This window comes from Pelobates fuscus, chromosome 5 (assembly GCF_036172605.1).
Source record: "Pelobates fuscus isolate aPelFus1 chromosome 5, aPelFus1.pri, whole genome shotgun sequence".
NCBI lineage: Eukaryota > Metazoa > Chordata > Amphibia > Anura > Pelobatidae > Pelobates > Pelobates fuscus.
The window spans coordinates 274,671,022-274,698,129 of NC_086321.1; the positions used below are offsets into that span (position 1 = coordinate 274,671,022).

Here is a 27,108-nt window from a genome sequence, read left to right on the forward strand (position 1 = left end):
GTCACTTGAATTAACATTTCCAATCTAGCTCTCTAATATCTTTGCTTTCATTTGTACAGGAATCAGGATGGATCCAATTTCTCCTGAAGCCCATGGATGGTCTATTCTTCAGAAGCTGAATGAACAAAAATCCATGGGGCTTTTTTGTGATGTCTCGTTAATGGTGGAAGGTAAAATATTTCTTGCCCACAAAAATGTCCTTTCTGCATGCAGTGAATACTTTTATGCAGCACTGAGCAGGAATGAGCAGCAGCAATTCCTGGTTCTTGACAATGTTTGCTTAGAAGGCTTTAGTCATCTTCTGGACTTCATATACTCGTACAAAATCCCCTCATGTCATGTACAAGACTTTATGCAGGCTGCCCAAGTCCTTCAAGTTAGCTTGCCACTCACAATAGAAGTTGTCAATGTTTCCAGCAGCCCGCACACTAATGCTCCAAAGGAGGAAATTTGCATTCCAGACGAGGATTACGATGTTCCTGACCAAAACGTAGAGATAAGAGAAATTGAGAGCCAGCCATTAAAAAGAAATCGTGATGATAACATTTCTGGTGTCAACAGTTCAATCTACAGTGAAGAGAGAAGAAGATTTGAGACCGTATCCCAGCTGAAAGACAAAGCCAAAATGTTCAAAAGACCTGCATTTTATAAAGATTCCTTTGCCATCAGAAACCCAAACTACTTTATCAGCAAACAAGTTGGCAAAAGTGCAAGGATGGGAAGAGGAAACCCTGAAGAACCGAGAGAAAGCTCCTTCCACAACCCTGCTTTTGCTAGGCAGTTGCCTATTACAATTCACAATGATGGATCTTCAGAGGAAGCAGATGATGAGGCAGCTGACATTTGCATTAATTTATGTGATGAGCAAGATACCCCTGATATTTTGGAGTCTCACACCATTAATGATATGAGAATGCAGAAAGAAACTGTTAAGCCTAAAATTTATTCAACAATTGTTGGTTTGCAGGGTGGTGGAGTATTGGAACGAGTGGACAGTGAAGAAAGACATTCAGAAGTGGTACACAAATGTGATAGGTGTGATCTTCTACTTACCTACTCAGAGTACCTCAATCACCAAGATGATCCAGGAGTGAACTTGCTTCATTGTAACTACTGTGAAAAGCAGTTCAATTACAGGTAATAATTACTCTATAACTAAACACTTAAATGGACACTTCATATCCCTAAAGTTCTTCAGCTTGTGCTGAAGTGCTTTTGTCTGAAGTGTGTGTTTTTCAATTCCACACGAAGGGCAGAGTCCTATGGAAATTGGAACTTTTATAAATACACACACACTCTTTATCTCAGCAAATGCCCAGAGCACTTGTGTTGCATTGATTTTTCATTGAGCTGCATTGGGAAGTCTGTGATTGAACAGCTACAGAATGTCTGTTCAGGGTTAGGAGGGGAGGGTTTTCAAATAATTCATACAAGGGAACTGTAGCTTTTGCAAGCTGTTTTAGAAGTACCCCCCAATAAAAAAACAAAAACCACAAAAACATAATTAAATGCATGCAGGTTTTCATTGGCGCTATATCCACTAAACATTTTTATTTTTAATTATGTATTTGGGCAGTGGAGTATCTCTTTAAAGCCAAATGTAATTGCAGCCTGTAATATTGATGCAAATTAGACTAATGTCCAACAACATTGGGAGGTATGAGATCAGGATGTGAGTGGGAAGACCCAATCAGGCATGTTTGGGTGGGCCTTGCCTTGGAAATGTCCTGTCATGTAGATAGTGCTGCTGAAGAACTTTTGCATGTTGTGTTGGTGTTTGATTGTATGCATATGCACTGCTGCATACTTACATGTTTACACACACACACACGCATGCACATACCTTGACACAGATACATACTGATAGATACACTTTGACACACACACTCTCATACATACACACACACATACATACATACATACATACACACACACACACACACACACACACACACACACACAAAATCTGACATACTCATAAACATACATGTTATCATTTCAAAAGCGTCCAAAAGCACTGGCTGCACCTAGCTGATGGCGCTATTTCATGCTGACTCTTGGCCATTTGACTTTTATTTGTTGGGTTACTAGCTATGTGCTGGATATCCATTCCAATTGTAAAGCGGCACTGTCACCCCCTGCCACTCTCATGGGGAAAAAAATTGTATTTCATAAAGATAGAATCTTTATGAAATACTCCTATTGTTGGATTTTCGCTGAAGGGAATTGGCTTTGTCTATGGAGGATCTTGCAGGATCCTCTATAGACCTCAGGGCTGTACTCTCGTGCATGTGCAAGAGATCACATAGGTTGTAGACCTTTAACACTAGCATTGGAGTGTGGAGCTGCACTCAGAAGACCCCTTTGCTGCTTGATTAGAAATAACCATTTTATATTACTGGATTACAATAACTGGTGCCCATTACACATTACAATACTCCAGCATTATAATATGTATTTATTCATAAAGCTGGAGTTTTCCTTTAACATTGGCTGTTAAACAAAGTAGAGTGTTACTACCTTTTGAGCGGTTTTGTTACAAAGCGTATTTCTTTATTCTACTCCTCATTTAGTTGCCAGCTTGCTCTGCACCAGTCCAGCCACCTTGACAAGAAGTTCTACCAGTGTGAGCAATGTGGGAAGGAGCTAAGTACCCTCAAGAAATTGCATGATCACATTGCGTACCACTCGGATGCCAGACCCCACAAATGCCGACTTTGTGATAAAGCCTACAAGGTGAAAAGTAAGTACTCTGATAACTTGCTACAGTAGTTTATGTTCGCCTTATGTTTGTCTACATGTTTAAAACTGCATAAATATTGTCGGGAAGTGTGGGGGGATAATTTTAGAGACTTTTCAATTTGGTTCCTTGTGCAAAAAAAATAATTCCATTAAAGGACCACTATAGGCACCCAGACCACTTCAGCTCAATGAAGTGGTCTGGGTGCCAGGTCCATCTAGTGTTAACCCTGCAGCTGTAAACATAGCAGTTTCAGTGAAACTGCTATGTTTACATATGGGTTAATCCAGCCTCTAGTGGCTGTCTCACTGACTCTATTATGGGTCTTTCCCTACACTTATCGTATACATTCGTGCATTAAATCTCTGGCCTGACCACTGCCCAAATCCACTCTGTTATATTTCTTTCGTTTTTTTTTGTCTCTTCTGTCTGTTTTCTTTAGTGCATAACTATTTAATATATATTTATGAATTAAGAAAATGCTTTGTATAGTCTTGTTATGTGAAAACCATGTAATTAAAAATAAAGAAGTCATAGAAAAAAACAAAAACAGTCCTTTCCCCCTCTTCTCAGTCAGTTCAGGTAAGAAGCTGTACATGTTTGTTACTCTCCTCTTGGCGTCTCTCCTGCTTGCAATTCGCCTAAAGGAAAGCAATGTCTGCAAGAAAAATAAGGATGTAGGGCCAGGCTGTTTGTGAGAGCAGCACTAGTAGCATCACAGAGGAGATAATCAGCCAGAATAATTTATTGCAGCAGCTCTGGACAGGCAATCTGAGAATGGGGAAAGAGAAAATGTTTTATTTAAACCAAGTCGAAGACTTTAAATTTGTTTCAGGAAGCTAGTCTGAGCTTCCAAAACATTGGTATGCAATAGAGGTGTGTCTTACAGCAAGTGTATCACCCACTGAAAACAAGATTAATACTTTCATCTAATAACATGGTAATGGAGATACATAAAAAAATAGGTTTTTAATGGTATCAAGGAAGAAACACTTAATTGTATAATATGATGAAACTGCAAACCTATATCTGTCATGATAGACTTAGTTTAACAGTTTAATCCCTTGAGGTAAACTGGCCCCCACGACCTCCTCACACAAGGAGCTTGGTTGCTTCTTCTAAGTGTTGCTTCTAAGTGTCTGTGGTTGGAGATATTCTGGAGAGTTTTACAGAAGCTTCAACTGTCTAAGAGTTGTGCTAAGAGTTTTCTTTTTTACTGTTACAGGTAAGATTCGTCTGTAGGAAAAGGTTACTGATGGAACAAGGTTTGATTTCCTGTTGGTAATTATAAGGCATTTGATTGGATTAGGTAGCTGCTTGCTATTGATTGCTGTGTAAATTAGCTATTGTTTGCTAATAAGCAGAGGCCTACCCAGGTGTTAAACATTCCTAGTGGGAGGTGATTTTAGGAGTATATAAGGGCTGTTGTCATTAGCTTGGCTAATAGAGCTTGGTTGCTTCTTCTAAGTGTTGCTTCTAAGTGTCTGTGGTTGGAGATATTCTGGAGAGTGTTGCTTCTAAGTGTCTGTGGTTGGAGATATTCTGGAGAGTGTTGCTTCTAAGTGTCTGTGGTTGGAGATATTCTGGAGAGTGTTGCTTCTAAGTGTCTGTGGTTGGAGATATTCTGGAGAGTGTTGCTTCTAAGTGTCTGTGGTTGGAGATATTCTGGAGAGTGTTGCTTCTAAGTGTCTGTGGTTGGAGATATTCTGGAGATAAACTGGAGGCAGGGGCGGACTGAGAACCCTCAGGGCCCCCGGGCAAAATAAATCAAGGGCCCCCTTACAGGCCCCACCCATACTCCGCAGCAAGCGCCACCCATGTCCCGCCTCCATGCACCGCCTCCAGCCACACCCTACACAATCTTTAGACACAAGGAACAAAAGTGCAATAATCCCTTCAAGGCCCCAGTAGAGACTACAATTGAGGGCTAATGGGCCATGGAGGGGGGTCTTTCTAGCAGAGGCTATCTCAGTGTCCTTTAGAGAGTGTGTTAGAAAGAATCCCCTCCAGGCCCTATTAGAGACTACAATGGAGTCTAACAGGCTTGGAAGGGGGTCTTTCTAACAGAGGCCATCTCAGTGTCCCTGATGGAAACAGTCGCCTCCAGGCCCCAGTAGAGACTACAATTGAGGGCTAATGGGCCATGGAGGGGGTGAGCATTCTAGCAGAGGCTATCTCAGTGTCCTTTAGAGAGTGTGTTAGAAAGAATTTCCTCCAGGTCCCATTAGAGACTACAATGGAGTCTAATGGGGCCTGGAGGGGGGTCTCTCCAACACTCTGGTTCCTATTCACAATATAGCAACACAACATAGCTGATACCTAGGCCAAGTTGGCTCCTCTTACCTTAATTACTGTTGCTGGCTGGCAGTCTGTGGGCTTGCTGGAAGGCTGTGGGCTTACTGGCTGCGGCTGGCAGGCTGTGGGCTTGCTGGCAGGCTGTGGGCTTGCTGGCTACTGCCGGCAGGCTGTGGGCTTGCTGGCTGCGGCTGGCAGGTTGTGGGCTTGCTGGAAGGCTGTGGGCTTACTGGCTGCGGCTGGCAGGCTGTGGGCTTGCTGGCAGGCTGTGGGCTTACTGGCTACTGCCGGCAGGCTGTGGGCTTGCTGGCTGCGGCTGTCAGGCTGTGGGCTTGCTGGCTGCGGCTGGCAGGCTGTGGCTTGCTGGCTGGCAGGCTGTGGCTTGCTGGCTGCGGTTGGCAGGCTGTGGGGTTGCTGGCTTTAAGCCTAACTGGTGGCCTGTAGGCTGGCTGGCTGTCTACTGGCCAGCCTGTGGGCTGGCTGGCCTGTGGGTTGGCTGGCTTGCTGGCTACTGGGGCACTCGTAGATTATTTAAAGAAATAATCCATGCACAATAACCACTACTACTCTGTGTAGTCGTTATGGTGCCAGGAGGGCCGGGCCCCCCTCCCAGAGTAAGTAGTCAAACCGTTTAAGAACAGTTTGACAACTTACCTGGGGTCTGCTGGGATATGAGGCTGTAGTAGGGTATAGGAGCAGTGGTGCAATGTGTAAGGGGTGCAGTCTGTGTGAAAGGTTCAGTGTGTGTGAGGGGGTGTAGTGTGTGAATGTGTAGGGTGTGTGGGGCAATGTGTGTACGAGGGGGCTGTGTATGTGTGTGGCAATGTTAGTATGGGGGGCTGTGTGTGTATGGGTGGGCAGTGTATGTGTGTGTGTGTGAGGCAATGTGTGTAAATGTGTATGGTGTGTGTGGGGGCAGTGTGTGTGTATGGGGGGCAGTGTGTGAATGTGTATGGTGTGGGGGCAGTGTGTTTATGGGGCTAGAGTTCACTCTCACCACTGCGACCACCAGGAATCCCTGGTGGTCACAGTGTTGAGAGTGAACTCTAGCCCGTAGCTCCAGGGCTAGAGTTTACTCTTGCAAGAGCCGTAACGTTGCCGTGGTAACCACGGCAACGATCTGTGCTCGCGCAAGAAGGACCCAGAGGAGCTGCAGGCTGAGCTCCCGGGTCCTCTCTTCCTCCCTCCCCTGCCGGCTGCCCGCACGGTGCCTGCGGACAGGGGAGGGGGCAATTGCCCTCCTCTTACTTCCCCCTCCCCCTCTTCTTACCCCCCCTCCCCCTCTTCTTACCCCCTTCTTACTCCCACTCTCTTCTTACCCCCATTCTTACTCTCCCCTCTTCTTACTCCCCCCTCCCCCTCTCCTTACTCCCCCTTCTTACTCTCCCCTCTTCTTACTCCCCCCTCCCCCTCTCCTTACTCCCCCTTCTTACTCTCCCCATCTTCTTACTCCCCCTCCCCCTCTTCTTACTCCCACCTCTTCTTACTCCTCCCTCTTCTTACCCCCTCCCCCCTCTTCTTACCCCCTCCCCGCTCTTCTTACCCCCCTCCCCCCTCTTCTTACTCCCCCTTCCTCTTTTTACTCCCCCCTCCCCTCTTCTTACCCCCTTTACTCCCCCCTCTCTTCTTAATCTCCCCTCTTCTTACCCCCTCCCCCCTCTTCTTACTCTCCCCTCCCCCTCTTCTTACTCCCCCCTCCCTTCTTACCCCCTCTCTCTCTTCTTACCCCCTCCCTCTACTTACCCCCCCCTCCCTCTTCTTACCCCCTCCCTCTCTCTTCTTACCCCCTCCCTCTCTCTTTTTACCCCCCCTACGCCCCTCTCTCTTTTTACCCCCCTCCCTCTCTTTTAACCTCCCCTCCCTCTCTCTTTTAACCCCCCTCCCTCTCTCTTTTAACCCCCCTCCCTCTTTTAAACCCCCCTCCCTCTCTCTTTTAACCCCCCCTCCCTCTCTCTTTTAACCCCCCTCCCTCTCTCTTTTTTACCCCCCTCCCTCTCTCTTTTTTACCCCCCTCCCTCTCTCTTTTTACCCCCCTCCCTCTCTCTTTTTACCCCCCTCCCCTCTCTATTTTTACCCCCCCTCCTTCTCTTAACCCCCCCTCCCTCTCTCTTTTAACCCCCCCTCCCTCTCTCTTTTAACACCCCCTCCCTCTCTCTTTTAACACCCCCTCCCTCTCTCTTTTAACCCCCCCTCCCTCGCTCTTTTAACCCCCTCCTTCTCCCCTCCCTCCCTCTCTCTTTTTACCCCCTCGTAGCGTGGCCGAGAGGCTCTGCGTCCGCGGTGCCGACCGGATTGATAGGAAGGTGCACACACACTGAGTGTGCACCTTCCTGTCAGTCCGGCCGGGTACAGGAAACAGAAACTCCTGTTCCGCGCGGAACAGGAGTTTCTGTTTCCTGTACCCGGCCGGACTGACAGGAAGGTGCACACTCAGTGTGTGTGCACCTTCCTATAACTCCGGCCGGCACCGCGGACGCAGAGCAGCTCGGCCACCCTACGGGGAGGGGAGGTGAGAAGCTGCAGCCGCCTGAGCGCTCTTAAGAGAGCGCTCAGGCGTCTGCAGCATTTAAAGGGGCGGCCGGGCCCCCTGATGGCGGGCCCCCCTCCCGGCCGGGCCCTCGGACCATGTCCGAAGTGCCCGACCGGTCAGTCCGCCCCTGACTGGAGGTAATCTGAGGTATTCAGGAGGATAAATACAAAGTTAAGGTTTGTTTGATTTAAATTTTTATTCACCTCATTGGAATGGCAGACTTAGTTCAGTGTAATAGTTGCTTTGCATTTGTTTCACGTTCCACTTTTTGGAGGTTTGGTTGTTGTCTAATCTGTAGATAGTTCTCTATCTTGCGGCAGGAGATTGTATTTTTGAAGTCTGAGATTTGTAAATTATCTGGTAAACAACCTCAGACTGGAACTGCTGCAAAGCCACTGCCACAGAGACATACCAGGAATGGCAGATGGATTACTGTAGGATCTGGTAGACTTGGAGTTGTGGATAAAAGGCATATTGCACAGTCTGTTGCTCTACATAATTCATTTTCTGTACTTTCAGAGTGTAGTGGTGTTGTGCAGAGAGGCACTGAGGCTAGTGGTGTTGTGCAGAGAGGCACTGAGGCTAGTGGTGTTGTGCAGAGAGGCACTGAGGCTAGTGGTGTTGTGCAGATAGGCACTGAGGCTAGTGGTGTTGTGCAGAGAGGCACTGAGGCTAGTGGTGTTGTGCAGAGAGGCACTGAGGCTAGTGGTGTTGTGCAGAGAGGCACTGAGGCTAGTGGTGTTGTGCAGAGAGGCACTGAGGCTAGTGGTGTTGTGCAGAGAGGCACTGAGGCTAGTGGTGTTGTGCAGAGAGGCACTGAGGCTAGTGGTGTTGTGAAGAGAGGCACTGAGGCTAGTGGTGTTGTGAAGAGAGGCACTGAGGCTAGTGGTGTTGTGAAGAGAGGCACTGAGGCTAGTGGTGTTGTGAAGAGAGGCACTGAGGCTAGTGGTGTTGTGAAGAGAGGCACTGAGGCTAGTGGTGTTGTGAAGAGAAAATGGTAACAAGAAAACCGTGCTATAGAGGCGCTCAAACAATGATAAAATGAAGAATCTTAGTATGACTAAGCAGCTCAACACACGTGAAGGTACCTCCAAACCTTAACACAATAACATGCAAAACAGTGGGGTGATGAGAGTGGAAAGGTCACAACAAACAGGACCCAGTGGAGCGCTAAAAAATATATCAACTCACCCTTTTATAAAGGGATGTAATTGTAGAAAAATCTAAAGGGAATGAGATATAATGGAAATAATGGTGTAGTATATCTGGACTAGGTGGATAAGGAGAGCAGAATCGTATGATAACAAACTCACATGGTACAGAGCCTGAAAGAGATAGGCTCAAATCATAGGCGCAGGGGTATTTTAAAGCAAATACCAGGCTTCTTCAATGGCTGTATATCAATCCTCAGAGAAAGGGAGAAAGAAGGACAATGGACCAAAGTCCTAGTGTATTATCCTCAACACAAAAAGTGGATCTGAACAAATACAGAAACTTGCTCACCTTTAAATGAGCCAATCCGAACTGGGCTCTCAGTTAAATGGACAATGTGCCTTTAAGAGGGCACTGCTCTTCTTGTTAGCAGGAAAAGTGGATGCAGGTCAAGGACTCAAATTTAAAAAATAAATTTATTGTAAAACACTTACATAAAAATCAAATAAAAAGCTCCCATAAATAAATGGTGCAGAAATGAGTCCTCTCCCGAGACGCGTTTTACCTTGTACAAAAGGCTTTTTCAATCGGTGTCCTGCTTGAGTTTCCTGCTGGTTTAAATACCCAAAGAGTCCTTTTCAATTGGTTAATGATGTCTTCCGGTTTTCCGAACACAACGAGGGATATTACCATCAGCTGTTGTGTAAGTTCGTGATACCGGAAGTGACGTATCGCGTTTACCGCAACGTCACTTCCGTTTAGATCGTGGCCGCCATATTAGTCATTGGCAAGCCACGAACTCACTCATTGTATCAGTGTATTCGGCATAGCATAGATGAACATAAAGAAAAGGAAAAAAGGAGATCAGTTTGCATCTTGACTCCATGTATATACTCAATAAGACAATGACACAAAATGAATGAATGTGCAAAGGGAATATAGTGGATTCCCCTCAGTTAAACAGCAACATCTCTTTGCTGTGTGGATTGATTACCATGGTAACCTATTGCATCAGATGTTAGGTGTGCAAGTAACTGCCCAACATCACTCCCACTTTAAAGGGATATACACTCAATTCCTTGCCATTGAAATATACGTGTATAGATAATGAAAAAATTACACACTCTTCAGATAATCAAGTAGATAGTCGTATATATACATTATTTACAAAAAATATTCAGTAGTGTCATTGTCCTAAAGAGATACAATAGTAGTTATGCATCTTACAACAGTAAATATAGTTACAATAAATTTATTTTTTAAATTTGAGTCCTTGACCTGCATCCACTTTTCCTGCTAACAAGAAGAGCAGTGCCCTCTTAAAGGCACATTGTCCATTTAACTGAGAGCCCAGTTCGGATTGGCTCATTTAAAGGTGAGCAAGTTTCTGTATTTGTTCAGATCCACTTTTTGTGTTGAGGATAATACACTAGGACTTTGGTCCATTGTCCTTCTTTCTCCCTTTCTCTGAGGATTGATATACAGCCATTGAAGAAGCCTGGTATTTGCTTTAAAATACCCCTGCGCCTATGATTTGAGCCTATCTCTTTCAGGCTCTGTACCATGTGAGTTTGTTATCATACGATTCTGCTCTCCTTATCCACCTAGTCCAGATATACTACACCATTATTTCCATTATATCTCATTCCCTTTAGATTTTTCTACAATTACATCCCTTTATAAAAGGGTGAGTTGATATATTTTTTAGCGCTCCACTGGGTCCTGTTTGTTGTGACCTTTCCACTCTCATCACCCCACTGTTTTGCGTGTTGTGAAGAGAGGCACTGAGGCTAGTGGTGTTGTGGAGAGAGGCACTGAGGCTAGTGGTGTTGTGCAGAGAGGCACTGAGGCTAGTGGTGTTGTGCAGAGAGGCACTGAGGCTAGTGGTGTTGTGCAGAGAGGAACTGAGGCTAGTGGTGTTGTGCAGAGAGGCACCGAGGCTAGTGGTGTTGTGCAGAGAGGCACCGAGGCTAGTGGTGTTGTGCAGAGAGGCACCGAGGCTAGTGGTGTTGTGCAGAGAGGCACCGAGGCTAGTGGTGTTGTGCAGAGAGGCACTGAGGCTAGTGGTGTTGTGCAGAGAGGCTTGAAGACTATGGTGAGGCCTAATAGAAAGCAGTTGTTGTTGGGGGATTCCATCATAAGAGGTGTGGAGATGGACAATGGTGGTCTTGTGAGGTGTCTTCCTGGAGCTACAGCTCACAGAGACAGGAGACGTATCTGTAATATTGTTAAGCAAGCAAAGCAGGAAGGGGAATTGGATGTACTTGTCCATTTAGGGACAAATGACTTGGCTTGCAATGAGGTTTCAGAGGTTAAGGAAGTTTTTAGTGTTTTTGCCAATGATATACGGCAGGTTGCTTCCACACTGTCATTCTCTGAAGTTCTGCCTGTGCATAACACTCAGAACGACAGGCGGCTGCGTATTAGGGACTTTAACTTGTGGCTTGGTGAATGGTGTCGGGAGCAAGGATTTGGCTTTATTGCTCATGGTAGCTCTGTTTGGAATGGAAATAAACTGTACAAAAAAGATGGTTTGCATCTTTCTCAAAAGGGAACAAATGTTCTCAGTGAGCAGTTCAGAGGTTTTGCTAGGATATATTTAAACTAGGAGGGGGGGGCAAAAGGGTGATAAAACATCAATCCAATTGTCCCCCAAAACAAGGACAGAAGGTGCCTGTAGCAAGTGTGTTAAAAAATTATAAGCTTAGAGTCATGTCTACAAATGCTCGCAGTTTAGGGAATAAGATCCATGAACTTGTGGCAATAATGGCAACTGATAGTGTAGATCTAGTCGCTGTTACTGAGACATGGTATAATGAGAAAAATGACTGGGACATAGCAATACCAGGGTACTCTTTATATAGAAAAGACAGGGAAGGCAAGAAAGGGGGAGGGGTGGCCCTGTATGTAAAGGATAGCATAAAATCTAGCCTAATAAAGGTTAGTGAGGCGAACATAGAGTCCGTTTGGGTTACGTTAGAATTTGGTAATCACACAGTAACTCGTGTAGGTGTGATTTATAGGCCCCCAGGACAAATTGAAGAGTTAGATAATCTACTAGTTGATGAAATAGCTAAAATGACAATGAAGGGGGAAGTTATCATCATGGGTGACTTTAATCTTCCTGATGTGAATTGGAAAACAAAAATAGCTACTTGTGCCAGGAGATTTGGTATCAGATATTACTGTAGGTGAAAGTTTAGGATCCAGTGATCATCAGTCAGTGTGGTTTAATATAAGAACAGTGACTGAGTCACACCACACACAAACACAAGTTTTAGACTTTAGAAAAACAGACTTTTCTAAAATTAGAATATGTGTAAAGGAGTCATTATCAGACTGGAGCAATTTAAATGGAGTCCAAAAGAAATGGGATTACTTAAAAGTTGCACTACTGAAGGCAACAGAAAATTGCATTAGGCTTGTCAGTAAAAGCAAAAAATTCAAGAAACCACTGTGGTACTCCGCAGATGTGGCCAAAATAGTAAAAAACAAAAAGTTAGCATTTAGTAATTATAAAAAAAACCAGAGTGAGGAAGACAGAATGACCTATAAGATTAGGCAGAAAGAGGCTAAACAAGTTATAAGAGCTTCCAAATCACACACAGAAGAGAAAATAGCACAGTCAGTAAAAAAGGGGGACAAAACTTTTTTTAGATATATAAATGAGAAAAGAAAAGTAAAACAAGGATTAGTCAGATTAAAAACAAAAGAAGGAAGGTATGTAGATGAGGATAAAGGTCTAGCTGACTGCCTCAATGAATATTTTTGTTCGGTATTTACAGATGAAAATGAAGGAAAGGGACCTCAGTTAAGAAAAAGGATAAATGAGTCATTTATTACACGTGGGTTTACAGAGGAAGAGGTTCTATTTCAACTGTCAAAAGTAAAGACAAATAAGTCAATGGGACCTGATGGAATACACCCAAAGCTATTAAAAGAGCTTAGTGGTGTACTAGCAAAACCATTAACAGATTTATTTAACCAATCATTGATAACAGGAGTAGTCCCAGAAGATTGGAAGTTAGCGAATGTTGTGCCCATTCACAAGAAAGGTAATAGGGAGGAGTCGGGCAACTATAGGCCAGTAAGCCTTACTTCAGTAGTGGGGAAAGTGATGGAAACTATGTTAAAGGATAGGATTGTTGAACATCTAAAAACACATGGATTTCAAAATCAGAGACAACATGGGTTTACTTCAGGGAGATCATGCCAAACTAATCTTATTGATTTTTTTGATTGGGTAACTAAATTATAGATCAGGGTGGTGCAGTAGACATTGCTTACCTAGATTTCAGTAAGGCTTTTGACACTGTTGCACATAGAAGGCTTATCAATAAACTACAATCTTTGAGTTTGGATTCCAATATTGTTGAATGGGTAAGGCAGTGGCTGAGTGACAGGCAACAGAAGGTTCTAGTCAATGGAGTATATTCGAAGCTTGGGCTTGTCACCAGTGGGGTACCTCAGGGATCTGTACTTGGACCCATTCTCTTTAATATTTTTATTAGTGATATTGCAGAAGGTCTTGATGGTAAGGTGTGTCTTTTTGCGGATGATACTAAGATATGTAACAGGGTTGATGTTCCAGGAGGGATAAGCCAAATGGAAAATGATTTAGGTAAACTAGAAAAATGGTCAGAGTCGTGGCAACTGACATTTAATGTGGATAAGTGCAAGATAATGCATCTTGGACGTAAAAACCCCAGGGCAGAGTACAGAATATTTGATAGAGTCCTAACCTCAACATCTGAGGAAAGGGATTTAGGGGTGATTATTTCTGATGACTTAAAGGTAGGCAGACAATGTAATAGAGCAGCAGGAAATGCTAGCAGAATGCTTGGTTGTATAGGGAGAGGTATTAGCAGTAGAAAGAGGGAAGTGCTCATGCCATTGTACAGAACACTGGTGAGACCTCACTTGGAGTACTGTACACAGTACTGGAGACCCTATCTTCAAAAGGATATTGATACCTTAGAGAGAGTTCAAAGAAGGGCTACTAAACTGGTTCATGGATTGCAGGATAAAACTTACCAGGAAAGGTTAAAGGATCTTAACATGTATAGCTTGGAGGAAAGACGAGACAGGGGGGATATGATAGAAACATTTAAATACATAAAGGGAATCAACACAGTAAAGGAGGAGACTATATTTAAAAGAAGAAAAACTACCACAAACTACCTGCATTATGTTTAATAAAAGTTATCTGATAATGATCAAAATCTAAATAATAAGCTTAGGGAGGGGCCTGACCTAGACTCCAGCGCGGATGATCGCATGAAAGCTGAGCTCCGCAAGTAACTGAATGTAAACGGCAAAACCCGGCAGAAATAACAGAGACAATGGCATCAAAAACGCAGCGCAATACAGCGGGAACACCTGCCACTACCTCTGCTTCTTCTAATTAATTCCTACGGAGATTTTTTTCTGAGCAAGCGGAGTCGGTGCAGAGCTGCAAAATGGCGCCTCAGGCCGGTACACGTGGCAGCCGACCGACAAGCCTGTTGACCTCATAGTGCTCCATTGAGGATACTGACCTCCGGGCACTCATCACACAACTCCCAGACATTTCTGCCATGTTTCAGAGATTGGAAGACAGCGTTGGGAAAAACACCTGGGTGACAGAGTGCAGGCCCTGGAGGATGTTGGTGAAGCTGCAGAACAGCAATGGTCTGAATGCTACACCACTCCGAATCTACACTTGGAGGCTATTTTATATTTACAAAGGAGGCTGGAGGATGTAGACAACAGAGAGCGGCGGAACAATCTGCGGGTGAGGGGCATCCCGGAAAGCACAAAAGGAACCACAGAGGAACCCATGCAGGTACTAACAACCCTCTTTAACAAGATCCTCTCTAGGCCCCTGGACACAGCCATTAAGTTTGACAGAGCCCACAGAGCAACCAGGCCTCGAAACCTGCCGCAAGATAAGCCTCGCGACCTTATATGTCATATCCATAACTTCCCACTGAAGGAAGAGATCTACCGGAGGGGCCCGTCAAACCAGTGAATTACAACATGAGGGCCACAGAGTGGCCATTTACCAGGACCTCTCCCCAGCAACGCTTCTAGCAAGGAGAGCACGCTGGCCTATCCCCCAAATTCTGATGGCCAAACATATAAAATTCAGCTGGACTTTCCCTTTCGCCTTGGTGGTGACACAGCAAGGCAAAACCTACTCTATCAGCAAACCAATGAAGGTACCGGACTTCCTGCAGGCCTTGGGCCTTCCACCCACCAAGGTGGAGGATTGGACCGGACTTTCTGGACAGTCTCTCAAACAACTACCTTAAAGTTACAGGTGGCAAAGAACACCGAAGAAACGCAGAAGACAAGTCCCACATGGACTAGAGCTAAGGTTTCATGAAGACTCTCTTAAGGGTGGAAGCATATATCCTTTGCGCTAAGTTAACTTGCGAAATGGGGTACCCTCAGGTCCCCACTGTTTTAATATGTGATGCCTTTGGTTTCTTACCCCATTTTAGTATAATTGCTTGCGCCAAAGTAAATGTTGATAATATTTTAATCTGAAAAATGTAAGGTTTTCAGGGGCCTACACTCCGGGTACAGTTCATGCGGTATGGATCGCGCTCATGCCGTTGGTATTCGCAATGTGTCAGAAGCAACCATTCAGTTCCCCTTATGGTAACTAGGCCCCCAACTACTTGTGGATACAACCACGTCTCCTACAGGTTTGGCACCATTCTCTCTGTCAGTATGAATAATTTAGATCATACTTATGTGTATAGTTTTTGTTCTTCGTCTGCCTTCAATTTTGTACTATTCTCCCTAACTACTACTCTGCCACACGACACTTCTCATGGTGTTCGATGTGGGGCCATCAATACAGCGATAACTCTATCCCCAACCCAATATGGCCCAAGTTAAAGGGACACTCCAGGCACCCAGACCACTTCTGCCCATTGGAGTGGTCTGGGTGCCAACTCCCTCTACCCTTAACCCTGCAAGTGTAATTATTGCAGTTTTTTTTATAAACTGCAATAATTACTTTGCAGGGTTAACTCCACCTCTAGTGGCTGTCTAATAGGCAGCCACTAGAGGGCACTTCCTTGTCCATAGCACAGAAAAGCTGTGCTAGAGCATCGCTGGACGTCCTCACGCTGTGTGAGGACCTCCAGCGTCACTCAATTCCCCGTAGGAAAGCATTGAAAAGCATTTTCAATACTTATCTATGGAGAGCTCTAATGCGCATGTGATCAGCCTCGCCCACTGGCCGATGTAATGACTGGGAGGAGCGGCGCTAACCCGAAACCACCGCCGAGGGACATCGGCGGGGGTCTCAGGTAAGTGACTTAAGGGGTTTTCACCCCTTCAGCAACCGGGGATTTGGAGGTGGGAGGGAGAGGGGACCTGCAGTGCCAGGAAAACGGATTGTTTTCCTGGCACTGGAGAGTCCCTTTTAACCTACTGTCATTACATGTAAGAGGCCTCAATACCCCAGAACAGTGAACCATGATGACACAAGAATTAGACAGACAAAAAGCAGATATAACGTTTATCCAAGAGACCCATTATAAGGGAGATTTTCAACCTCGACTCAGATCTAAATATATATTAAAAAGACATACAATAGCAACTACAGCAAGGGGAAATCTAGGGGAGTAGCCATACTGATGTTGTCATGCATTGCCTTCACAGAGCTTGACACCAGGGGAGGATGTTGTTTGTCAAGGGGAAGGTAAATAACTAGCTAATTACCGTGGCGAATGTATATGCTCCAAATATGGATCAAGTGGCCTTTGCTTGTTCATGCCTGAAAACTGGAAAGGTGTTCAGAGGCGATTCTTATAGTGGGGGGTGATTGAAATATGGTACTTGACCATGCAGTAGACAGCTCATCCAAGGCCAAAGACAACAAGTCCACCACAGATCGTCGTTTCACGACACACTACACTCACCACAACTAATGGACTGCTTTAGACTGCTACACCCACAGGACAGGGATTACACATTCTATTCCATCGCAGCGGGCAGTTACTCCAGAATAGATCTGTTCCTCATTGGCTATAGACACCTCCATTTGGTACAGGGAGCATCCATAGGTTATATCACCTGGACCGACCTTGCCCCTATATTTCTGACTATAAACACACAAGGTGACGCTAGACCCAACACCAACTGGTGCCTGAACAAGACTCTCCTGGATGACCCTCGGGTAATGGATGATCTCCACACAACATTGAATAGGTACTTTGAAAAGAATAATACACCTGACACTACAGTCCCTTGGGTATGGGATGCACATAAGGGAGTCATTAGGGGAATCCTGATTAAATGGGGATCGAGGCTTAAAAGAGAACGCACATCCAAGATCCAATCCCTCATTACAACCATTAACGATTTGGAGACACCGCATAAACAGACCCCAACACGAGATAACTTTCAATGCCTAACAGCGCACAGGGGGGGCACTACGGTCCCTATTAGCCATAAAAGCACACAGAGCAATCCACCTGACAAGAAGCTCCTTCTATGCACATGGTAATAATAGTGGGAAGCTACTGGCAAGGGCCCTGAAGTCGAAACTCCAAAAGCCTTTTATAGCCAAGATATTAAATAGCAAGGGTCAGCAGTGCAACACCACAGAGGTCATAGCCTCCACATTTAGGGACTTCTACCATAACCTTTACAATCTTCCACCCCCGACCTGTAACCCCCTGGACCTACGGGAATACATTACCTCAAACCTCCCACTCACAGTCCCTAGCGTAACACCATTCTCTATAGAAGAAATCTCCGTAGCAGTTAAAACCATGCCCAAGGGCAAAAGCCCAGGACCTGATGGTCTGACGACATGTTACTACCAAACCTTCCAGTCTACCTTGGCACCACACCTCCTTAAGACTATAAATTGTCTGACCCCTGACTCCCTGCTCCCCCCACCAATGCTGAGAGCCTCAATCACTATCCTCCTCAAACCAGGGAAGGACCCCATGGCGTGCGGTAGCTACAGACCGATATCCCTCATTAACCTAGTTCTCAAGCTGATAGCCAAACTTATAGCCAATAGGCTCAAGCCCCTTCTGCCTGGACTGATCCACCCTGACCAAGCTGGGTTTGTGCCGGGCCGCAAAGCCAGGGACAACACCACCAAAATCATGAGCGTACTCCATGGGGCGACTACCACCAAAACACCAACGCTGCTCCTGGCGATTGATGCCGAGAAGGCGTTTGACAGGGTGGATTGGTCCTATTTCTTTACCACACTGGAGGCATTAGGGCTTTGGCCGAAGTAGCGAAACTGGATCCAGGCACTATATAGAGGGCCTGCGGCCAGTGTTGGTGTTAATGGACAACAGTCCAGCCCTTTCATAATCCACAACGGCCCAAACCAGGGTTGCCCCCTTTCCCCTCTTCTGTTTGTTCTCGCCATGGAACCTTTCCTCACAGCACTTTGAAACAATAACAAGATCCGGGGATGCAAGTACCCGGGGGGAGGTTAAAGTCTCAGCCTTCGCGGATGATGTCTTGCTCACAATCTCCGATTCACTGCGCACCCTACCGCCAGTCCAAATGGAATTAGAGAAATTCGGACACCTGTCAAATTTGAAAATCAATGCAGACAAATGCAAAATCTTAGGGGTTTCAGTACCGTCGAAAGGGCGACCACTCATCCAAGAAACCTATAAATTTAAGTGGAAGCACACCGGCCTCCCCTATCTGGGAATCCGCCTAGCAACAACCCCCTCAGACCAATATAAGCTAAACTACTCTCCTCTCATGGAGGAAATTTAAAAATACCAAAAAAAATGGGATTTACCCCATTTCTCTCCCATGGGAAGGGTCAACATCTTGAAAATGATGATCCTCCCTAGGGTGCTGTATTTGTTCCAGGCCCTCCCGATCCCCCTACCCTCCATATTCTTCAGCACCATGCGAAATAGCATTCATATCCTACATATGGGGCAACAAAACTACACGTTTAGCCTTTACCATGCTGACCTCTACTATAGACAGAGGAGGTCTTGGCCTCCCGCATCTCTACAGATACTATGTGGCGGTCCTACTCACGCGAATAAAGGAATGGACAGCCACAGACAAGAAAAAACCTTGGTACGCCCTCGAACAGAGTTATGCAAAGGACCCTCTACACTTGCTCCCATGGCAAAGATACAATTTTCAGGCCCTCAACCCCATCTCACACCATATAATAGCACACTCATTACATATATGGAGAAGGCACAAAACCACATGGAATTTGGCACCAGGGATATCCCCTCTTTTTTCCCCTGGCAAACAACCCTGACTTCCACAATGGACATGGTAGCACAATACTATCCCAACTGATGGGGGAACCAAACCCAGACATAACCCAGGTAATAACAGACGGAGACCCACCCAGGCTAAATGATTTCCACAGACCGAATAATGGGGGTAGCCCAACTGAGAAACTTTTTACATAAATCAGTCCTGCCATTCTGGCAGCCTAGAAACAAAACTCCCATTGAGCTTTTTTTGTGGCACAGGGCAGGACCACAGGCGTACCCTGTCAAAAATCTGTCGTATGCTCCAAACAAGCTCTGTAGAACAGCAAGAGATCCCATTCCAGCAAAAATGGATGAGCGGTCTACACATCCATATGTCCAACCAAGACTGGACACACCTACTTGAGTCAGGGATCAAAGCCCCGGTCAATATTTCCAGGAAAGAGGCCTTCTATAAGAGGGTCACCAGATAGTATAGAACCCCTGTACAGCTTCATACTTACTGGCCCGCAGTGAGTGATAAATGTTGGAGATGCAGTGGGGAATAGGGAGATATGGAACACATCTGGTGGCAGTGCCAGGATATTACCCCTTCTGGCAGCAGGTATTAGCAGATATTACAATGATCATCCCCTTGAAAGCCTGCCTAACACCATCCCAAGTCTTCCTAGGTTGGCCTAACTCCACTAGCGAGAAACCCAAACAACAACTACTGAACATAATGTTGGGGGAAGCAAATGCCCTCATCCCGGTATACTGGCGAAAGACATGTATTCCCAATAGAGAACAGTGGGTGCAGAGGGTGGAGAGAGTGAGGGAGCTGGAGGAAATTCACTGGTCAACATTAGGGTAAAGGGATAAATACTTAGGCGCATGGTCACCCTGGATATGACATTGGAAAGACACGCCTTAGAGACTCCAAGTTGGTAACGAAGGGGGCCTCAATCCTGAGAAGATACGTAACCACACCATTACTAACACAGATCAAAGATGGAATAGCAGAGATCCTACCCAGTAGCAGACTTAGACAGACCCACCTCCCCCCCATCCTAATCCATCCAGCAGGAGTCACACAAGTTAGGTATAGAGGCATTGTAAGACATATGACTTTGAACAAAGACCAGAGATTGAAGAAGACCCAACCTAACCAGGGGCGGTATAGCTAAACTTAGGAGTACCCCACCAGTTGCATATAGGAGGGAGAGCATCCAACAGAGAGGGGAGATGGATAGTCGAACGCTCTTAAGAACTTTCATTGAACAAAATAACTGCTGACTGTGAAATGCTGCAAGATATGATAGATGGTTGGTCATGTATCCAATTTACCTTTGTGTTAAGACCTGAATAGAATGTAAAAGCCTTATGATGTTTTACTGTTAAAATGACAACCTGCTACCTCCCCTATTTTCTTCTGTATCCCGTTTACCTGTTGATTCTTAAAACAATAAAAACTCATTTTAAATTAAAAATAATAATAAGCTTAGGGAGTTTGAAAGATGAAAGATAAGATGAATACAATATTTAAAATAAACACTAAAAAATGAATAACCATTTTGTTCACTGTCTTTGTCTATAATAATTTCTGCACAGCTAGTGCAACAAAAAAAATAACTCTAAATATATTCACTTATTAGTTGTAAACGTTAAATATCCCATATTTCAGTAAATTGTTGACAGTTTTAGGACAAATATTTCAAATAATGTATTCCAGTTTTAAAGCTTAAAGGGACACACCTGTCCATGTAGGCTTTTTACTGTAAACACTGCATTTTCAGGAAAAATAAACTTTAAATCATAGTAAATAATATAAACTCAAAGGCTAGCACAGGCCACATAAACAAGGTTTAAGTTCATGTGGGCCGCAAAAACAAACAAACCTTAAATATTCATAGAAACGTAGGTTTGTTTTAAAAAGTACAGTATAAAAAAAAAGCAGCATCCCCCTCTACTAAACCCCAGTCCCCTCCCTCTGTACTAATTCAAAGTCCCCCCCCCCCTTCTGTACTAAATCACAGCACCCCCCTCTAGTAAACACCAGCCCTTGTTTAAAAAAAACCCACAATATTAGCCAACAAGCAGACTCCACTGACATTGCCACTGCCAGCATGCGACTCTGGAGTCCAGCCTCTGGTATACCCCCAATAGCGCCGTCCACATCCTGTGCCAAACGGATCATCCTGCTACTCCTTGAAAACCTGTAAAGATGGAGCATGTTAACGTCACGTCAGAATGTGGCGTTGCGTGCCCCGCCAGGTTCTCCACTGTCCAGGTGTGGCCATCGCAACACTGACACACACAGTGACAGACACACAGTGACAAACACACTGACAGTCACTGGTGTGGGACCTCTCTCTGATCTTCTCTTGTGAGCTCAGTCTTCTTGCTCCTGCGCGCGCAGTTTAGTGATGACATATTCCAGCGCCCAGCTTCACTTCAGACGGAGCGCGCGAGGGAGCAGTGAGGAGCAAGAAGACTGAGCTCCCTCGCTGCCGCCAGAGACCTCTCCCCTGGCCGGGTAAATGAGCAGAGTAGGCACCTGCAATGTGGGGAGAGCAGGTGCCTACTCTGCTTTAGTAAGCATGTCAAGCTTGCAGGACGCAAAAATATTCATTGTGGGCCGCATGTGGCCCGCGAGTTTGACATGCTTGATATAAATGAAAAAGATGAAAATTGCAATAGAACACACAAAAAGGGAAAATGACAAAATTGCCATCTTAATCCGGCAGGTCCTCTTCGCAGCCGATGTCATTATGCGCAAGAGTACTGTATTGAGGTCCACGGAGGAACCTGCTAGACCACGGGATCTTCCATAGACACAGCCAATTTCCTGTCGGCATTGTCACTTGGAATCCGCCCTGAGTCTAAGAAAGTCAGGTGGAGGAGAAATACAGACATAGTAGTCCATACTTTGTCTCTTTATATCTCTTGACTGCAGGGCCGGACTGGGATAAAAATTCGGCCCGGGCATTTTTTTATCACAGCGGCCCACTAAGAAGGGGCGGGGCAGAGAGGGTGTGTTTTGTCGTCACTAACGACAAACACGCCCCCTTCTCAAAGTGCAGGCCAGGGCAGACCATGCGCAGAGCTCTGCTAAAGAGCTCTAGCATGAGAAAAAAGCCCTGTATTTGTTCTGCACAGTGCAAGCAAATTTAATAACATGCTTGCACTGTGTTTCCTTGCAACTTGTCTCTGGTGTCTCTATAAATGGATACCAGGAGACAAAAATGCCAGGAAAGAGTATTGTGCTGTGTTTGGAGCCTGCTTGTGGGATTGTGTGTGTGTATAGAGTGAGCTGATTGTGGTGTGGTATTGTGTAATAAGGTCGGTTTTAGTCGTATTGTGTTTGTGGTGTAATGCATATGTGGCTAGGGGCTGTAGAGAATGTGTGTATAGGGGATGTAGCAAGTGTGTGCATACAGGCTATAGTGTGTATATATGTGATGTAGTGTTTGTAGAGAGTGTGTGTTTAGGGGTGTAGTATGTGTTTGCTAACAAGGAATCTAGTGTGTGTATAGGGGATCCAGAGTGTGTATGTCAGGAATGTAGTGTGTGTGTGCGTATATATATATATAATATGTGTGTGTTTGGAAGTATTGTGTATGTGTGTGGTGCAGTGTGTTGGGGAGGTTCTGTGTGTATGTGAGGGGTGCAGTATGTGTGTGTGAGGGTGCTGTGTGTGAGGGTGCTGTGTGTGAGGGTGCTGTGTGTGAGGGTGCTGTGTGTGAGGGTGCTGTGTGTGAGGGTGCTGTGTATGATGTGTGTGAGAGTGCTGTGTATGATATGTTTTGTGATAATGCTGAGTGTGATGTGTGTGAGTCCTGAGTGTGATGTGTGTGAGAGTGCTGAGTGTAATAGTGCTGTGGATGATGTGTGTGTGTGAGAGTGCCGAGTGTGAGAGTGCTGTGGATGATGTGTGAGAGTGCTGTGTGTGTGATGTGTTTTGTGATAGTGCTGAGTGTGATGTGTGATGTGTGTGAAAGTGCTGAGTGTGATAGTGCTGTGGATGATGTGAGTGAGAGTGCTGTGTATGATGTGTTTTGTGATAGTGCTGATTGTTGTGTGTGAGAGTGCTGGGTGTGAGAGTGCTGGGTGTGAGAGTGCTGGGTGTGAGAGTGCTGGGTGTGAGAGTGCTGGGTGTGAGAGTGCTGGGTGTGAGAGTGATGGGTGTGAGAGTGCTGGGTGTGATGGGAGTGAGAGTGCTGGGTGTGATGGGAGTGAGAGTGCTGGGAGTGATGGGAGTGAGAGTGCTGGGTGTGATGGGAGTGAGTGATGGGTGTGAGAGTGCTGGGTGTGATGGGAGTGAGAGTGCTGGGTGTGATGGGAGTGAGTGCTGTGTGTGCATGTTAGAAGGGATTGAGTGTGAAATAAAATAAAAAAGTAGGGGGGTAAAATAAAATAAAAAAGTAGGCTTTATGTCCCCCCTTCTTACCTTTAGCCTGGGAGGTGGGGGGGACCGGCACGCTGGTGAGTGAGAGCCCGGCACGCTGGTATCTTCCCTGGTGGTCCAGTGGGTGAGTGAACTCTAGCCTGCAGGCTAGAGTTCACTCTCGCGAGATCCGGTCGTTGCCATGGCAACGCGCCGGATCTCGCGAGAGGAACCCGGCGGAGCTGCAAGATAGAGCTCCGCCGGGTCCTCTCCCTCCCCAGCCGCAGGTCTCTCCAAGGGGGGGCCGGTGAGGGAGATCCCTCACTGGCGCTTCATTGAAAACAGCGGGGCCGGCGCTCGGATAGTGCCGGCCCTGCATAGACCGGCAGGGGAGATCCTGGGACCTTCCCCTGCCGGCCACGGCCCATGGCCACCGCGGCCCACCGGGCATTTGCCCGGTGTGCCCGATGGCCAGTCCGGGCCTGCTTGACTGAGTTGGTATTTCAGTTAAATTCAAACACAGTCAATATAAGTATTTTATAAAGATTCTATTTTTATGAAATACTCATTTTTCAGCGGATGGAGAGTGGGGCATGACAGTGCCACTTTAAAGGACCACTATAGGCACCCAGACCACTTCAGCTTAATGAAGTGGTCTGGGTGCCTGGTCCAGCTAGGGTTAACCCTTTTTTTCTATAAACATAGCAGTTTTAGAGAAACTGCTATGTTTATAATAGGGTTAATCCAGCCTCTAGCGGCTGTCTCATTGACAGCCGCTAGAGGCACTTCCGCACATCTCACTGTGATTTTCACAGTGAGAAGACGCCAGTGTCCATAGGAAAGCATTGTGAATGCTTTCCTATGAGACCGGCTGTTGCCGCGCATGAGCATTCAGCCTAGGAGGAGGAGAGGAGGCGGAGTAGAGTCCCCCGCCCGGCGCTGGAGAAAGAGGTAAGTTTAACCCCTTCCACCCCCTAGAGCCCTGAGGGTGTTTTCCTGGCACTATAGTGGTCCTTTAATGCAAGCTTTGCCTTTTGCCAACAACAGGAAAAAGGTAAATTTGAGGTGACAAAGCAACTTAAAGGCAAGCTTGGTTTTGTGTATTTTTACATACACAGGCTGGTTGTTTTCGTGTTTGTTTTTCTTAATAAGATGGCATATGGCAACTTTGAAATTATTAATCAGGAGCTTGAACCATACAAAACTGTTCACAAATGCCCGTATGGCTATAATTTAACATTACCCAGACCAAAAAAGTCGGACTGGGTGGAGTCATGTCATATGTGTTATGTGTGTAATGTTTGATGCACCACAGTATTTTAATTTGCACAATTATTTAATTTATTTTTCTGTAACTGATGCCAATTTTTGGCATGCAGCCATATATTTCAAATCTTTGCTTTACACATTTATTTATTATTCATGAGATATTGCCACTTTCCTGACAAAATGTGACATTTAATAACTTGCCTTTGAATCCGGTTCCTACAAATTCACATCCCTGTTTTCACCCTGATAATATTTTTATAACCTGGTTGGAGTTTTTGCATTGTTATCCCCTGCTGAAAATGGGAAAACCAGCATGATCATCCCATGTTGAAAAATAACGCAGAATGCATTTCATCATTTAAGTGCTACAAGCAGATAACCGAACTCTAATCAAAATGGTATTTACCATAATGTAATTTTTCTTTGCACAGTCAAACTTTAAATCCAACAGCTGCGCACGTGTGCGTGTGTGTATAAAATGTATTGCGGAATTATAGAAAAGATTTCAGAGAGGCAAATTTCTATTATAGTTGCTTCAGCTCACACTAAAAATGTGACATGGCTGCCTGTGTAGGGAGAAATAATTTGGACAAAATACTTCAAATACAAGTTCCATGTGTCTGGGTGTCACATTCTGTACAGCTTCCAAACTGTAGCTTAACATATAATGCAATCGATTTACAACTTGAAAGAGAAAAGGCAGATAGAGGATGATAGAATCCTTTCAATACAGAAAGGGATTAAAGGATCACTATAGTGTTAAAACCACCATCTACCCACCTGGCCCCTCATGCCTCCATAAATATAGCAAAATCTTACTGTATTCAAGCCTGAAGCTGTGACTCTGCATGCTGTTTGACTCAGAAAAACAAGCAGTCTGCTGACATCATCAGAAGTGGTAGCTGTAACGAACCCTGAAGTGGTAGCTATGGGTTCGTATGATTTGAGCTGAATGGCTGAGAGCTAGGGTGATTATAGCTCGCCATTCGGTTCTTCTGGTCGGTAGTTAAAGTCCAAAGAAACGAAATCCTCTAGTACAGCTTTCCCCAAGTAGTAATCAGGTACCCAAACACCAGCCAAAACATGATGAAGGGTGTAACAAGACTGATGTTTATTGAGACCACACAGGCTTTTATGGAGGTCCCCTTGCATGAGGACCTCCCACAGTACACAAACCAAATAGCCAATCATAAGGTACAGTTACACTTAAACACTCCCTGTCTCCGCCTGTGAGATAATGAGATAAGTTAAGGAATAACCCAATTATCTCCAGGCGAAGTGCACACATTTTCCCCAAAACTCCAAACACCCCTTTATGCTTAAGGTATCCCCACAAATGTCACATCCCCTGATAGCCCCGATCTGGGGGAACAACATATTCAAATTTCACCCAGATCAGTTCAGGGTTTTTTAAAAAGTGTGGAAGTCTTAAGTTACCGACCGCACACGAAGCTCTTACCCAAAATAGTTCCACGAATTCAGCGTGTGCGGTCGGTCAATTCTGAAAATGTCAAATAACTCCATAATCCACGAACGGAGCATCCTGGCTCATAGGAGCGACTGTTCCCCGCATACGACTACATCAAAGTACCAAAAAGCGCTCTCCTAGCTGTTCGGGAAATACAGTTCCATCGTTCGTATGTTTGAGACCGGTGTTCGGAAAGTCGAGTGTCCGATTTTAGTACCAGACACTTGACGACCAAGCCTGCTGCCTTTGTCCCGAACAAACAAGATGGCCGCCATTTTCTCCGCCACATGGCATTCGGATATACGAATGGCGGCCACCCTGAGAGAGAGCCTAATTGACGGGCTCCTTTGAAGTCAATGAGCCAGGAGGGTGGTCGGTGTTCGGTAGTTTCAATCTACCGAACCAATGAGGCATAAACTAACCGAATACTAAACAGATGAATGTTCAGAGAAAACCCCGAACTCCCGGTGGGTTTTCTCACAGTAGCCTGATCCAATCACAATGCTTCCCCATAGGATTGGCTGAGACTGACAAAGAGGCAGATCAGGGGCAGAGCCAGCATGATTCAAACACAGCCCTGGCCAATCAGCGTCTCCTCATATAGATTAATTGAATCAATTAATCTCTATGAGGAAATTTCAGTGTCTGCATGCAGAGGGTGGAGATACTGAATGTTTGGATGCATTTTAGGCAGCCATGACCCAGGAAGGATCTCCAACAGCTATCCGAGGAGTGGCCAGTGAAGTTATCACTAGGCTGTATTGTAAACACTGCATTTTCTCTGAAAATACAGTGTTTACAGCAAAAAGCCTGAAGGTAATGATTCTACACACCAGAACAAATTCAATAAGCTGTAGTTCTATAGTGTCCCTTTAAAAAAAAGCGATGGAGAAATTGTACTCAATAACAAGAGATACTAGTGCAAAGGAGTGTAATTTGAACTTCAAATAGATAGACTATGGTAATGTGTGAAAATAGCCTTGTCTGTGCACACTAATATGTGCACCTTGCTTGGCGACACAGGAATCTACCTTTGTTATTGGGTAATCAGCAAATATATGG

The 27,108-nt window shown here is 45.3% G+C and overlaps 1 protein-coding gene across 1 annotated transcript in view; it reads left to right on the forward strand.

Moving 5' to 3' along the window:
* Positions 1-27,108, forward strand: part of LOC134612821 (zinc finger and BTB domain-containing protein 49-like) — a 45,876-nt gene that overhangs the window by 7,147 nt on the left and 11,621 nt on the right. The window contains exons 2-3 of the mRNA XM_063457266.1: positions 60-1,137; positions 2,574-2,743. Coding sequence (XP_063313336.1) covers positions 68-1,137; positions 2,574-2,743 — 1,240 coding nt within the window. The 5' untranslated portion in view covers positions 60-67. The remainder of the gene's footprint in view (positions 1-59; positions 1,138-2,573; positions 2,744-27,108) is intronic.